The 14,789-nt window shown below is 60.0% G+C and overlaps 2 protein-coding genes across 4 annotated transcripts in view; one reads left to right on the top strand and one right to left on the bottom strand.

Moving 5' to 3' along the window:
- Positions 1-213: 213 nt before the first annotated feature.
- IZUMO4 (IZUMO family member 4) lies at positions 214-2,761 on the top strand. The gene is made up of 10 exons (XM_038567917.1): positions 214-463; positions 559-639; positions 736-807; positions 1,099-1,125; positions 1,222-1,297; positions 1,459-1,506; positions 1,591-1,605; positions 1,867-1,884; positions 2,129-2,143; positions 2,457-2,761. Exons 1-10 carry the CDS (start codon positions 250-252, stop codon positions 2,545-2,547), a joined length of 657 nt encoding a protein of 218 aa, XP_038423845.1. The 5' UTR covers positions 214-249; the 3' UTR covers positions 2,548-2,761.
- Positions 2,762-3,944: 1,183 nt separating this feature from the next.
- Positions 3,945-14,789, bottom strand: part of AP3D1 (adaptor related protein complex 3 subunit delta 1) — a 39,007-nt gene continuing 28,162 nt past the window's right edge. For 2 of the 3 annotated variants that reach the window (XM_038567914.1, XM_038567915.1), the window contains 15 exons: positions 14,037-14,108; positions 13,313-13,388; positions 12,633-12,835; positions 12,285-12,358; positions 11,997-12,186; positions 11,593-11,652; positions 11,120-11,236; positions 10,151-10,297; positions 9,740-9,787; positions 9,145-9,334; positions 8,825-8,913; positions 8,661-8,746; positions 8,042-8,163; positions 7,870-7,949; positions 3,945-4,976 (listed from right to left, as the gene is read on the bottom strand). In XM_038567914.1, the coding sequence (XP_038423842.1) occupies positions 4,881-4,976; positions 7,870-7,949; positions 8,042-8,163; positions 8,661-8,746; positions 8,825-8,913; positions 9,145-9,334; positions 9,740-9,787; positions 10,151-10,297; positions 11,120-11,236; positions 11,593-11,652; positions 11,997-12,186; positions 12,285-12,358; positions 12,633-12,835; positions 13,313-13,388; positions 14,037-14,108 (1,650 nt within the window). In that variant the 3' untranslated portion in view covers positions 3,945-4,880. Of the gene's footprint in view, positions 4,977-7,869; positions 7,950-8,041; positions 8,164-8,660; positions 8,747-8,824; positions 8,914-9,144; positions 9,335-9,739; positions 9,788-10,143; positions 10,298-11,119; positions 11,237-11,592; positions 11,653-11,996; positions 12,187-12,284; positions 12,359-12,632; positions 12,836-13,312; positions 13,389-14,036; positions 14,109-14,789 lie in introns of those variants that run through there. The other variant, XM_038567916.1, reaches the window with a different exon arrangement.

Below are 14,789 nucleotides of genomic sequence, written 5' to 3'. Positions count from 1 at the left end.
GCCCGCGGCCTAGGGGCGGAGCTTGCGCGGTGCCGGGAAGGCGGAGCGGGTCCTCGGGCCTGCGCCCGCCCGGGAGGAGGAGCTTGCGTGTGCCCCGGGCGCATGCGTCGGGCGCGGCCTGGGGGCGGGGCCTGCGGGGGCGGGGCCTGCGGGGGCGGGGCCTGCGGTTGTCCGTTGCGGGGCGGGGCCTGCGCCGGGGGCGGGGGCGGGGGGCGCCGTTGGTTGGCGGGCGGCGGGCGCGGGCGGGCCATGGCCCTGCTGCTGTGCCTCGGCCTGACGGCGGCGCTGGCCCGCGGCTGCCTGCACTGCCACGGCAACTTCTCGGAGAAGTTCTCTTTCTACCGCCATCACGTGAACCTCAAGTCCTGGTGGGTGGGCGACATCCCCGTGTCGGGCTCGCTGCTCGCCGACTGGAGCCGGGACACCATGAAGGAGCTGCACCTGGCCATCCCCGCGGAGATCAGTGAGGGCGGTGGGGCTGCGGGGGTGGGGGGCCGCCCGGGCGCGCCCCCTCCCCGCCCCCCGCCGGGCCGCTCACCGCGCCTCCTCCGCCCCCAGCCCGGGAGAAGCTGGACCAAGTGGCGGACGCCGTGTACCAGAAGATGGACCAGCTGTACCAGGGGAAGATGTATTTCCCCGGTAAGGGGGCGGCCGCACGCGCGGGAATCGGACGGCTCCCCTCCGCCCGCCGCCGCGGCCTGACCTCCCTCCTGCCCACCCGCCCACCCCCACCAGGATATTTTCCCAACGAGCTGCGAGCCATCTTCCGGGAGCAGGTGCATCTCATCCAGAATGCCATCATCGAAAGTGAGCACAGGGAGGGCCGCTGTATTATTTCAGGAGTCCCTTGGAGGCTGGGGCTGGAGGGACATGAATGGGCCCGTGGGCACCGGAGGGGAGAGGGGCAGCTCCCCGAGGCAAGGTCCCTTGGATAAACCCGGCGCCTCCCTGCCACCTCCCCCTGCCCGGGCCTGGAGGCCTGGGTGAGTAGTGCTGCCGCCCTGCCCCAGCAGTTGGCTCCGTCCCAGGCTGGGCCACCCAGGGTGAGCCTTGGGGAGGGCAGGAGCTAGGGACAGGTCGGTCCTCTTGTCCCCACAGGCCGCATTGACTGTCAGCGCCACTGTGGTGAGTGAGCCCCTGTGCAGCCCGGAGGACCCAGTGGTGGTGGCGGCCCTGGAGGCCGAGGCGGGGGAGCCCGTGGCTGCCTCTCCTGTGTTGCAGGCATCTTCCAGTACGAAACCATCTCCTGCATCAACTGCACTGACTCGCATGTCGTCTGCTTTGGCTACAACTGCGAGTAGGGCTCAGGCTGGGGTGGGGGCGGGCTGGCCAGGGATCCTCCTCTGACCCTCTGTGGCCTTCCAGCCCCCCAAGGGGGGGGGGCGCGGTGGGGGCCTGTCCGTGAGCCCTGGGTTCTGGATCCGGGGCCTCCCCATCTCCACGCCCGTGTGCCCGCAGGTCGTCAGCACAGTGGGAAACAGCCGTACAGGGCCTCCTCCTTTACATGTGAGTTGGGGCAGCTGGGCTCCGGGAGGGCACCGTGAGCTCCAACCCTGGTGTTACCTGATTCCAACCCTGCTGTCGTTGTAGAAATAAGTGGCACAAGTAAGTCCCCTGTCCCCAAACACAACGTGAGTTTTATCAGAGGCAGTGTGCTTGTGAGTCCTGGTGGGTGAGTATGTGCCAGGGCAGCCATAGGAGGCAGTACCTGGCTGGCCCCGTGCTCAGGACCCCAGCTGCACAGGGGGCAGGACAGTGGCCAGAGCTGGGGAGGGCCCCCCCATGATGGATCTGGCCCAGTGGAGGGACCAGGGGGCCACAGGCCCTAAAGCTTAAGGCTAACTGGGACTCTGTGGTGTCTTTCAGACAGGACACCAAAACAAGGTAAGCACCCCACGTGCCTCCCCAAAACCCTGGCTGGGTCTTCTGAAAGGGATGTGGGACAGTCAGGAAAAGGGTGGAATGGGGGCCTCCCAGTTGGGGACAGACAGGGACAGTTGGACAGGGCAGCCACAGCCAGCAGGGATCTCTATGCACCTGGGACAACCCCGATGTCACCTCTGCAACCACACCCAAGTGATCAGTTCATGAATAAACATCAGCTGCTTCTCCTCCTGACGACACACAGAACCACTCCAGCCTTGTGAGTGGCCCAAAGGGAAGCGGGCTGTGAGGCCCCGGGTGGGCTCTGGGGCGGGGGGGGGCTCCATACCGAAGGGTTGAGCCTAAGCCAGAGAGATCAAAACACAATGGCCAATTCCCCCAAGGGCTGCCCCCCACTTTTGCAGCCTCTGGTGGGAGTCTTGGGTGTGACCCCAGTGCTGGCCAAGGCCTCCATACTGAGCTTGGAGGGTTTTGCCTGCGGCGCCCCAGGCCTCCAGCGAAGACCCTGGGCTGGGGGGCGGGGAGGCAAGGCGGGTGCAGAGGGGCTGAGGGCACCTATGTCTCCCCAACAGTCTGATATCACCAAGCTTTACATGTCTTGAGCCCCCACACCTGGCCAACCTGACTCTAGAAAATGCTTCCGAGTGCCTGACCCAGCACTGATGACCACCGGGTTTGCCAGAGCGGCCCTAGCCTTGAGGTGGAGCCAGACTCAGCTGGACTGTCCCAGCCTGACCCCATGGAGCAGGCCTGCCGCTGCCTTGAGCCCCTGCACTCCCATCAGAGCCTGGGGCTGGGCCGGGAGCAGTGTGCGGCTTTGTCGGGCGGGGTCGCAGAGCTATTAGATGCAATGATTAAATGTCCCTCACGTTTCTCATCACGGCGCATCCTTGTCCAGGGAACGGGGGCTGGGGCCCCAGGGCTGTCCGTGCCCGTTTACCGCAATCCGTCTGAACACAGCTGGGCAGACTTTCTGCACGGAACCAAGCTTGTGGAGCGGGTGGGTGCTCCTGAGGACTCCTAGCGAGCCGCAGTTTGGTACAAACCAGGGCCAACTTTCGTGCCTCTTGGGGTTCACGCCCCATTGCGCTAAACTTGAGCCACAGGAGCACAGGAGTCCACCTGTGTCCTCTCCTTCTGCAAACCCTCCACGTGGGTTGAGAGAGATGGGCTCCAAATGGCATGATGTAGACGAGCAGGGACTTGGGAACTAGGGTCCTACCAGGATGCAGCCTAGTGCCTGGAAGGGCTGCCAGAGCGGGTCCATGCAGGTCAGGAAAGTTGCGCAGGGCACCTGAGAATGACGTCCTGGCAGCTGTGCAGAACAGTCTCCTGGGCCAAGTGCCCATCCGAGGGGATGGGTGTTGGGAGCGAGGGCTGGTTAGCGGGGCCAGCAGAGCCCTTGCCCCATCACTGTGGGGTGTGCCCCTCCAGGCTTACCTTTCCTGGCCCTGGGGAGGGAGGCGAGGGCCAGCAAGGGATCTGGCCTGAATATGTGACACGTGGCTTTTTTCCACTGAGAAGAGTGAGAAAGCTTTGTGGCTGGTGTTTGGGGTGGGTGATTCTCAAACAGGGACACTGGTGGAAGGTGGGCTGCCGAAGGCCGGTCTCATGAGGGCACCCCAAGCCGGGGATTGTTTGGGCCTGGGCTCCGCACTCTCCAGCGTGGGATTCAAGCTCGACAAGCCGTCCAGCTTTCCATCTCCCCACCCAGCGTTACTTGTCTCGAATTGTCTCTTGTCCACGTGTCAGTAAAGCCAGCGGAAATGTGGCAAATTAGAACAAGTAGGACCTGCCTCCCACCATCGCCCACACAGCCTGCCCTAGTGGGGTCCCCTGGGAAGGGAAGGCAGGGCATGCCCACTGTGCATTGCTGGTGGGCCTCCCAGAGCCCCATGGGTGGGCTCAGGCGGCTCCCTGCCACACTGGCCAAGCTCAGGCGCCTGGACGCTGTGGGGATGACCTCACCTCCACCACCTGGGGAAGGAGGGAACAGGGCTGCTCAAGGACTGTGAGGCGGTCCCCACACGCTGGCATGGGCAGGACATCCAACAGATAAACATGTTTTACAAGTTTATTGGATCATCTTGACACAAAATCATTACAGCAGCGTGATATGTCTCTCTCCTTTATCTGGGAATGTCGATAGCAAATCAATTCTTATATAACACATCATACAATTTTGAGGTTCTAGAATCACCGCACAGGATTCTGTAATAGATTACTCTACATGCTAAAGTGACAGTGTTCGTCAGAAGGAAGTCATAACGTCGTTGAAGACCATCACCTCTGAGGAAGTGCATCTCATGGGCGTGGCCTGGGGTCCCCATGCCCCCTCCGTGGGGTGCATTCCAGGGGCCGGGACCACCCCAGGAGTGAGCCTTCCCGGCAGCTGCGGGCACGACGTGGAACCAACCCTGTGGAGCGTTGAGCAACAGGAAGGACTTGGAATCCCCAACAGTCCCACCACTCACCAAACAATGCTGACGGAGACACATCTCACTGAACAGGAAAAAAACTGTAAACCAAAGGGTGCAGGTTGTGCTCCGTCAGGGATGGTGACTGGACTTCCATGGCAGGTGGCAGCCCCCGTCTGACACACGAACACGCGAGTAGGACGCAGAGAACACAACAGACAGCAGCCTGCATGACCCTCTGGCCACAGCGGAGAGGGCGGAGGGAGTGTCTCTGTGGTGAGCAGGAGCCTCCAGGCAGGGTATCCAGGCGCCTCGTGGGACTCGGATGGCCTCACAGAAGCAGGACACGCCGCCCTGCACTGGCCACCGAGCGCCCGTGGCCTGGATGGCGGTGAGGCCTGCTCCTCAGGCAGCCGGCCTAGCTACTGGAGTCCCCGCCAATGGGGACTGCATCCGGGTTTCTCGCCAAAGAGAGTGCAAAGAGTCAAAGTAAAAACAACGACAGGATACATCAACGCAACATGTCACCTCGCCACGTCGACAGTGGGTGCCCTGTCCCGGCGAGGCCGCAGGCTGGGCTCAGCACTTGGCCAGCGTGGCTTTCATCTCCTCCAGCAAGTTGCTCAGCAGCGTCGAGTCGCTGCATTTCCCGTCGACTGATACGGACTTCTCCCCCTGGAAGAGGAAAAACCACCAGGGAATTTTGAAATACGACACAAAGATATTGCCTCGTGATGGTATGTTCATCCTTTTAGTTTTTCACGAGGCCGCCTTCTGTGCTCAGAGAATTAAATGAGGGAGGGGTCCCGGGTCAGATGCATGTCTGCCCGGAACCAGCGAGGAGACTGGTCGAGGCATGTGGGGCGGCCCGACCCTGGAACTGGAGAACCCCTATCCGGCACTGCGCGAGGCCTCAGCAGACCGTGGGAATTATGCCAAAAGCCCGCATCCTCACTGGGGGACCTCGGGAGGAGCATCCAGAGCCTCGAAGGTCCTGGGGAGGACCGTGGGGAAAGCAGTCTGTAAAGTTGTCTGTGAGCCACCGGGTTGGTTCCCCAGCACTGGGATGTGTAGATGTCACCCTAACGAGCACACGCACCACGGGATCATGGCCGGGCCAGCCTGGGGCTGAGCCCACACGCAGCAGCCCCGACAAGCAGGAGAGGCTATGAAGCCTGTGCGCACGCCCTCCACAGCATGAACACAGCCCCGAGTGACTCAGCATCCAAAGACCCAGGAAAGCCCCGCTCAGCTCAGCAGGAAAGACAGCCACGGCCGGGCCAGCATGAGGCAGCTGTGGGGCCATCTGGCACAGGCCCGCAAGCCTACTGTGAGGATCCCCGAATGTCACTGACACAGGCAAACAGCACACCTCAGCAAAGAAATGTAAGATCTCAAGAACCACCTCCTCCATGGAAGTTCTAGATGTGAACACGTCATCCTCAACATGGAACATGCGCTGGGTGAGACTGATGGCAGACGGCCACAACAGAGAAGAGAATCTGGGAACCCGGGCCGAAGGACAGCCTCACCTGGACAGACAGAGGGTAGGGGTGGGGAGGCGGGCCGCAGACACTCTAAGAATGCGAACACACGTCCCTGTTGTTGGGATACCACAGGGACATGAATAACCCAGTGCCAAGAGAGTACTTTTTTTTAAGATTTTATTTTATTCTTGAGAGATAGACAGAAGGGGGGCGGGGCAGAGACACAGGCAGAGGGAGAAGCAGGCTCCATGCAGGGAGCCAGACGTGGGACTCGATCCCAGGTCTCCAGGATCATGCCCTGGTCCTAAGGTGGCGCTAAACCACTGAGCCACCTAGGCTGCCCTAGACTTTTTTTTTGACTTTTTTTTTTTTTAAACATTTTAAGTCATCTCTACCCCTAACGCAGGGCTCAAACTCATGACCGTGAGATCAACTGAAAACGGTGTGATTTTAAAGCACCTAGAGAAAGGTCTGTCCAGGCTAACGCGCCCACCAAAACTAGTCCTGGGGACAGGATCTTGAGCCACAGGCCTGTTCTAGAAGAGCCACCAGGAGGCAGGTGCAGATGGTTGTGATCACTGGGGCTGAGGGTCTCCAGCAGCTGTCCTGTGATCCCTGACAGCAGGTCCCACGAAAGGAGGCTGAGGGGCTGGTGGGGGGCAAATGCTGAGCCCAAGACACAGGAGAGGGAGGGCAGAGGTGAACGGTAGGCACAGATGGAGAAGAAAGGAGGAGGAAACCCTAGCGTGGTCTAACCACACCCAGCCATGAGGACACATGGCCCCGTGGACTGCACCCGAGAGCACTCCCACCAGCATGGTAAAGTCAGGCTCGAAGGTAAGGAACGCCACGTCGACACCAATCACCAGACAGTAAGAGTGGCTTTTTGGATAAAGGACTTGACAGCAGACAAAACCCCAATGGGAAGAGAGACATTTGTGGGTCAAGACGCCATGACGCTCAATCAACGCATCTGCCAACAGACCCCACAGAGCCAGCGAGACTGCCTGCAAGGGCCCAGAGGAATGGAGACCATCGCCATGCGGGGCCCAGTGACAGTGACGGACTGATCCTAACCCTAACCCTGACCCTCCACGCACCCACGGAGCACCACCCGCCACAGGTGACCACATCTGTGGCCAGAACACAAATCTCCATACTTTCAAAGACCCGAAATCAGAAGCAGCACATCCTCCAACCAGGGTGGCGTCAAGCTAGAAATCAGGAGTAGAAAACCATCGAAATGCTGGAAAACTAAACACCACAGGTCTAAGGAACCTGTGGGTCACAGAACTGGAAACAGAAAATGTCATGAAATGTATAGAATTACGAAAACAGAACCTATAAAAATCTGTGGGGTTAAGCTAAAGTGCTACTTTGAGGGAAACGGACAGCACTAATCTCTACATGAGAAGAGCAGAGTCTCAGCTTCCACCTAAACCAACATATAAAAGAGTAAACAAAAAGGAAGAAAATAGAACAATCTATGTATTGCTTAAAAATAGCAAAACTTCTAAAAAGGTAGTTTCATTTGTTTTGAAGTAGGCTTCATACCTAGTGTGGAGCCCAGCGTGGGGCTTGATCTGGTGACCCTGAGATAGAGACCTGAGCTGAGCTCGACAGTTGGAGGTCTATCCAGGCACCCCCAGAAACACAGCTAAGAAAAACATGCAGCTGATAAACCCGCAGCCAGGAAGACCAAGAAAAATTGGAACACACGTTGCCAACGCAGGACCGAGGGAAGACACCCCTACAGACCCGCTGATGGTGAAGAAGAGAACCAAGGACTCTACCCACGTGGATCTGCCAGCTCAGGTGGAGAGCACATGACCCCGGGTTCACCTGAGAGGACGCAGGTAAACCTGGCAGGAGGACCGGCACCGCCCCCAGCCGCCCGAGGAAAGGAGCAAGCAAGCCCAGGCCCTACGCACAGTGTCTCCCAGGAGACACAGGAGGGGGCACACGCCCACTGGCCCTCAGCCACACGCTGGAACCCAATAACCGTCGGGGCCTGGAGGGCAAGGGCTGGCTCTGGCAGCAAGGTGACGGGGCCGGGGGCGCCTATGTGGGCCGGGGCTCACCTTCTTCACCAGGAGGCAGACGTGGTGGCCCTGGATGGAGCGGCTGTACATGGAGGCGCACGAGTCCACTCTCTCCACCACTGCAACGGAGGGTGCGCAGTGAGGCTGGAGCTGGGCCGCAGGGGGCAGAGGGGCAACCCCACAGGCGTACAAGCCACGTCCCACCTCTTACCAGAAAAATGGTGATGAAAACAGATCTTTGCCAGAAGGTTCTGGAAGGACATACTAATGCCATCGACTTTGATTGAGCTCATGCTCAGGTCCCCAGACTCCAGCAACTTGGCAAAGGCGTCACTGTGGGAAGGACACGGGGCAGAGAGGCTGACAACAGGCAGGCTCCCCAGCCCCGCCCCTGGGTGGCACCTGCAGCTTGAGGTCTCTGAGGGTCCCTGAGATGTCATGGGCTATCCCATGCCCCCAACACAATGCCTGTGCTGAATCCTGACCCTTGGACCTCAGAATTTGACTGTATTTTGAAACAGGGCCCTAATGGAATACAACCAATGCCCTAAAAAGAGCAGGTCAAGGCACAGACCCACGCACAGGGAAGACCATGTCGTAAGGCACGGTCTACATACCACGGAGAGGGTCACGGAGAGGACCCAGCCCTGCCGACACCCCATCACGGCCGGCCAGCCTCCGGCACTGCGAGAACCAGCATCTGCTGTCCGTGCCACCAGGTCCAAGCTGACCTGGGCACTCACACGCCCTACGTTCTCATGCCTGAGGTCTGAGGACATTTGCCGGCTCACGGCAGAGTGTGAACGTAAGGGGTGTGTGTGGCCACACACCTGTAGCACGGTGTTGTGACCAAGTACGAGGTACAGCTGAAGTGCAGCTTGAAGTCCAGCTTCTCGTGGGTGGAGCCTTCGTCATTCTGCGGGAGCAGGAGCAGAGAGTGAGCAGGAGGCAGGGCCCTCCTGTGGGCTCCCACCATCACCTCAAGCCCTGGTACCTTGGCGATGAAGGACAGGGTCCCCTTGAGCTTCTGGGCCATGACGATGCTCTGGATGGTGAACACAAACTGGGCCTCGTTGGAGATGCCTGGGGAGGGGAGGAAGAGTGGGGCCTGAGTGTGGCATGGGCGGTGCCTGGCTGTTGTCTGGCACCCTGGCAGGTGGCAGTGACGTGACCCCACGCTGGTCAGAAAGCTGGGCTCAGTCCAAGGGACACCAGGTGACAGGACGGGGGGTGTCCCAGGACCGAGCAGAGAGGGTGCAGCAGGAGCCTCCGACCTCCCCCCAGCCCTGGACGTCCTGCCCGTGGCCTGCACACCTGGGGGCAACTGGAAAGGCACCGGGACACCGTCATGGACGGAGGAGCCCTCTGGCCGGGCCAGCTTGGTGTTGAGTGAATCCAGCACATTGAGCTCCATGTTCTTCAAAAAGCTGCTGCTCTGATTCTCCAAAACGACGGACACGGTGACCTGGCTGTCCTTCTGCAGGCTGCCCTGGATGTCGTACGTCTGCAGGGCGAGGTCGGGGTTAGCCTGGCCCCACACAAGGGGCTCGGGAGTGCCAGTGACACTCGTGCAAAGGCGGACCGCCTCTGAGAAGGGAAAGTACCCGAATCCCTATGCAAGAACGCTATTCCTGTGCCGCCCATAGTTCAAGCTGCCCCTGTCCTGTCCCTGGCGGAGGCCAGCCATCACGCCAATCCCGGCCCACCCACATCGTGGTCCCATGCAGCAGGAGGAAATACCCACATGCGCCTCTCCCCCCAGAAAGGCTCCACTGAGGGAGGCTCTAGTAGCAGAAGCCCTGGGAGGGTCCACTGTCCCCAACACCCGACTGCCCTCTCTGCACACGCAGAGAAAGGACCGCAGAGCCTACCCCGGACCCTGGCACCCTCAAATACCCATACTACTCACCATTTTAATGTAGGAATTCTCGGCCAGGAGGCAGTAGCTGGACATGGGCTGGAAACAAAGAGAAACACTGAGCTTTGGCCAGCGAGAACCTGAGGGCGGCGGCTGCCCACAGGACAGGGCCTGTCGCGACCTGCGGAGCGCTCCAGGTGGGAAACACTGGGACTGAAAGAACCAGGGGGCAAGTGCACCCCTGCATCCTAGACAACATGAGCCTGTACCTCAGGGACTCCAGCCACATGGCAGCGCCACCTCCCTGACGCCCAGAGCTCCCAGGGCTCCCCCACAACCCCGCGCCCAGAGGCCCCACTGCCGCCGGCCCACAGACGCGGCTCCTAGACTCGGGTGTCTCCCTGTGTCGAGGCCTTGGCGGGCTGCGGGGGCCCCTCGGGAGGCGAGTGAAGTACCCCTCACCGGGAGGGGCTCCTCATCAAGCGCGCCGTTCTCGACAGGCTCTGCTGCCTCGTCGCCGGGAGGCTTTTTCTTCTTGGATTTCTTCTTGTCTTTAGATCTCTCCTCCTTCTCCTTCTTGTGCTTCTTCTTCTTATGCTTGGAAGATTTCTGGAACAAAACACATAGATCATGGTCTGCTTTCAATCTCCTCCCACCGGTGGGGCCCCTGAGGAACGGCACACACTGCGGCTCTCGGGCCACGCTCCCATGTGTCACGGGGGTTGAGGCGTGGATCAGTGGGCTGCGCTAAGGAGCACATGTGACAGAGCGGACAGAGCGGCAGGCCCTAGGTTCCCGGGGAAGGGGTGAGGACCTGGGACCCACTGCTCAGTGAGACAGTCCCTGCCTACAGGTTACACCCCCGGGGAGGCCAGCAGGACGCCCGACACCAGCTCCTCACTGTGCTCCCAAGACAGATGAGAACACACATTCACAGGGGCACAATTCCCAACAAGTGAAAGGCGGAAACCTCAGTGGGTACGCAGATAGACGAGCGAGGGCCCCCACATGCCGCCCCAGGGTCTGACCCCGAGCCCAGGATGCCCAGGGAGGGAACTAGACACAGAAGGCCCCACGGTGTGTGAGTCCACATATGTGAGATGTCCAGAACAGGCTCCATAGACGGGGACAGGGCTCGTGGGGGCGACAACTTATAGAGATGGGGTTTCCTTTGGGCTAATAGAATGTTCTAGAAAAAGAGAACGGCTGCACAACCCTGTGGATATACTCTGTGGCACTGAATCACATACCTTAAAAAGAAATTTCACAGCATGCGAGTGATACCAACGCTATCATGAAAACTAAAAGCCCAGAAACACACCAACAGGATGCCTCCCCGAAGGCCCTGAGGACCTCCACGCATCATAGTCAGGCAGCAAGCAATAACTCTCCCCACAGTCCACTCAGGACACCCAGGGTAGGCATCCTCACCTTCTCAGGGTCCCGCTCATTGTCCTCATCATCTTCCTCGTCACCCTGCTCCTCTCTCTGGGGTTCCTCATCCTCTTCCTTGGGGGCAGTGATGACAGCATTCACTCCAGGCTCTTCCTGCAGGGAGCCGGGTGCTGGGGCTCAAGGGGGTAGCCAGGGCCCAGGCTGGGGTGTCCTCCACCCCCCACCGCATCTTGACCCCATCTGCGTCAGCACACCAGGCATTTGGTCAGCATGTGCGCATGGCCACCACAAAGCGCAGGCAGCTGGCAGAGGCCTGAGCCAGGCTGGAGCTCTGGGGGCTGTTCCTACAGCCACTGACTGGGCCAGACTTCAGGCAAGGGACCAGGCTGGCCCAAATCTGTGCAGGGGTGCCCCACGCCCACACAGCCCTGCGGAGGACAGAGCCAGAGGAGTTGTCCCTGGACACCTCGGAGAGGCACATGCATCACAGCTGCCCCCTGGGCTCTTACCGGGGCCGGGGCTGCAGCAGGCAGCGGCGTGGTGGACAGCCAGAAATCCAAGTCCTCGCCCTGAAACCACAGGAAGACAGGCCTTTGGCTTATACAGCAGAACAGGCTGCAGAGCATGGCAGGGGTCAACCCCGACCAGACAGGGCGGCTTCAGCTCCATGGGACCCCAACACACAGGGAGCGGACCACAATGTCAGGTCGGGAGGCCGCGGAGGTGCTTCTATCACCGCCAGGAGAACAAGCAGCCCCAGGTGTCTCAACGCCAGGCCGTGAGAAAGCAGCACGACCCACAGATACTTCTCTAAACCTGCAACCCTTCCCCTGGTGTGACCACACGGGTGGACCACATGTGCGGACACGGAGGGACGTGAAGCTCAGCATGGGGGGTTGTGGGGCCCACCTACCTCCTTCTCCACCCTCGCCTCCTTCCCCTTCTCCTTCTTCTCTCGCTCCTTCTCTCTGTGCTTCTTATCTTTCTTCTTGGGCTTCTTGACCTTCTTCTCCACGACGGGGACGTCCTCCTTCTCAGGAGACTTGGAGGTCTCCGCGTTCCTGTGTTTCTGGACAGGCAGCTTCTCGCTGTCAGCTAGGGGCCTGGGGGCAGGGTGGGTGGGTCACAGAGTGTGGAGACGGGGACTTGGAGAACATGGGGACTTGGAGAACACGGGCTGCCCCGGGCTGCCCCCACTTACTTGTCCAGGTCGATGTCCAGGGCCCTGTAGGGGTCGTTGGGGTCTTTGTCGTCCTCGTCGCTAGGGAGAGCGTTCTGAGGGAAGAAAGGAAAACCGTCCAGTCCGCCCAGTCCCGAGCCTGGTGGGTCCGTGGAGCCCCTCACCCCCTTCTCAGAAATGGACAGCAAGGCCCACACCCACGAGGGAAGCTCATCTGGGGCAGACAGTGAGGTCGGGATGCACCAGGGTCTCCGGCTCACAGCTCGAGACCCTGCTCTGCAGCCTGGTGCACAGCGAGTGCTGGCTGCAAGCCTCCCTGGGCCATAGAAGAAGCAGAAGCGGAAGGACGGGAAGGCCTAACAGGCTGACCTCAGGCATCTCCTCGGTGACGATGTCCACCTGCTGCGCTGGGGCCAGGTCATCGTCGCTCTCTGTGTGCAGGGAGCCGTGGCGCCGAGGCTTGCCCTTCTTGTCCTTGTCCTTCTTCTTCTTTCTCTTCTTGTCCCTCTCCAGCCTCTGGCGGTGCCTCCGCTCCTCCTCTAGCTTCACGTACTGGTCCGACATGGGCATCCCTGCGGGTGTGCACATGACCCGGTGCTTGGCTGCTGCCCTGATAGCCAGGTGGGGGCGGGTGGCCCCCACAGACTCAGCAGGAAGGGGGCCCCACAGCCCTCTGTGGTCTGTGCTGGAGGGAGGTGAGGAATCGTGTAGGCACCACCCCTCTGGCTGCCTGGAGGCAGAGGCTTTCAGAATGCTGACGTGCAGGCCCAGGGCAGCAGGGACACGTGGGGAGCTAGGGCTTGGGGAAAAAATGAGGTGGCAACAGTGCAAAGACACTTGGGTCCTTGACTCGTGCCTCCTGTCCAGCCCCCAAGCTGGGACCTGCCCCAGCCAAGGAAGCAGCATGGGGTGCAGCAGAGAGCTAGCATGCCAAGCTGGAGGCTTTCAAGGTTGGCCCATGACAGCATCTGGGACCTGAACTCAGCTCCCACTGCCCTCGCTTATGGGAACTCCTGGGGCGGGCTTATGCTGCCCATGCAAACACTTGCCTGGCACCTTCAGGGGCACCGAGAGGTCTATCTGCACCACAGGTATATGCTCCACCCCAGGCACGTCCTGGTACCGCTGGAGAAGTAAGCATCAGGGTGTTACTGGACAGAACAGGTAGGACAGAGAGGGATGCCTGAGCAGGGGCTGCAGCCCAGCACAAAAGAGGCAGACGGCCTGGGGCCTTGTAGCTCCAATAGGGCATGGTGGGGAGAGTGGCTGGCTAGATTGGGAGACTGGCCTGTCTATGTAAATGAGCCCAAGCCAGATATAAGGCCTGTACCTAACGAGTACTTAGCGCCCACCAGGATGGCCAGAGTCAGAAAGCCAGATGTTGCAGGAGTGGTGGGGGCCATCTGTGGCCCCTGAGAAGGCTGAGCAGAGTCACGAGGTTACCTGGTAATCCCAGAGGAGGGAACCAAGAGACTACTCATGGGCAGCCGGGTCTACCTGGGGGGCACCCAGCGGGTGAAGGATGTGGACAAAGACAGTGGGTACCACCTGCGTTATGATCTAAACGCTGCCTTCACTCGGTGTTGTAGGCAGGACCCACCTGGCAGTTGGGTCACATGGATCTACTGTGACAATGAAGTGCCACCCTGCAACTGTGACAATGAAGTGCCACCCTGCAGAGGATACCTCTGCTGTCTTTCTGAGTGCGGACGGGGCTCTTATGAGGCTGTGGGGGAGGAAATGTTTACCAGGACGACTTGGAACCAGTCTTACCTTCTGGGGGGACGGGGAACTTTTGATGTAGAATGGGTTGTTGGCCTGTTCCTGCTTCCGGGCTTCTCGACGCTGCAGGGACGGGAGTCAAGACACATGTCAGTGACTACATACAGGTGGAACACATGCCCTCCCTTCTGGGCGTGGGCTACCTCCATGTTCCCGGCCCCAGGCAGGCCTGGGAAGCCACAGAACTTTACTGTTAGCCCTTAGCCAATAGGAAGACCACAGCAGGATTGAGGTCAGGAAGGAGCTCAGGAGGTGGAGATGACCAGCTCTGTTTCAAGGATGGGAGTTCAGAGAGGCTGGGTGAGCTATTTGAGGCCACTCAGCTCCAAAGAAGAGCTGAGCTAGGAGTCAGATCACATTGCCTAAAGGTTCAGCTTGCAGAGGGGTGGGACAAGGGCAGGACAGGTCATGAGGAGAGGAGGAGCTCCTAGAGGGACCCCGTATTTCAGAAAGAAAGGAGCCAGACAAGGTGCAGTGGGGAGCTGGGGGGCCGCAGTATCTTTGTTCTTTTCCAGGCCATCTCCACATTGCATGTTGTAAATCCCGCACCCAAGAGGAAAGGAGCAAAGCCCCCATGCCTCTCTCTGAGGAGCTCTGGCCTCAAGAGACGCTACTACCCATTTCAACAAACCCCAACCAGTCTTCAGAAGGTAGCTCAGTGCTGCCCAGAGGACAATACGACTGTGTAGTCACTTGTGCTCTGAGTGAGGCCATCTGCCCCTGTGAATGAACCCCTGCCTCCAT

This window comes from Canis lupus, chromosome 20 (assembly GCF_011100685.1).
Source record: "Canis lupus familiaris isolate Mischka breed German Shepherd chromosome 20, alternate assembly UU_Cfam_GSD_1.0, whole genome shotgun sequence".
Lineage (NCBI taxonomy): Eukaryota > Metazoa > Chordata > Mammalia > Carnivora > Canidae > Canis > Canis lupus.
This window is presented reverse-complemented; position numbering and strand designations above follow the sequence as displayed.

Excerpts from the sequence above, each read along its gene's own strand:
- IZUMO4 (XM_038567917.1), top strand. The coding sequence starts at position 250 with ATGGCCCTGCTGCTGTGCCTCGGCCTGACGGCGGCGCTGGCCCGCGGC. Across the intron at positions 640-735 it reads GGGGAAGATGTATTTCCCCG|GATATTTTCCCAACGAGCTG; the intron begins GTAAGGGGGCGG and ends CACCCCCACCAG. Across the intron at positions 1,298-1,458 it reads TGCTTTGGCTACAACTGCGA|GTCGTCAGCACAGTGGGAAA; the intron begins GTAGGGCTCAGG and ends GTGTGCCCGCAG.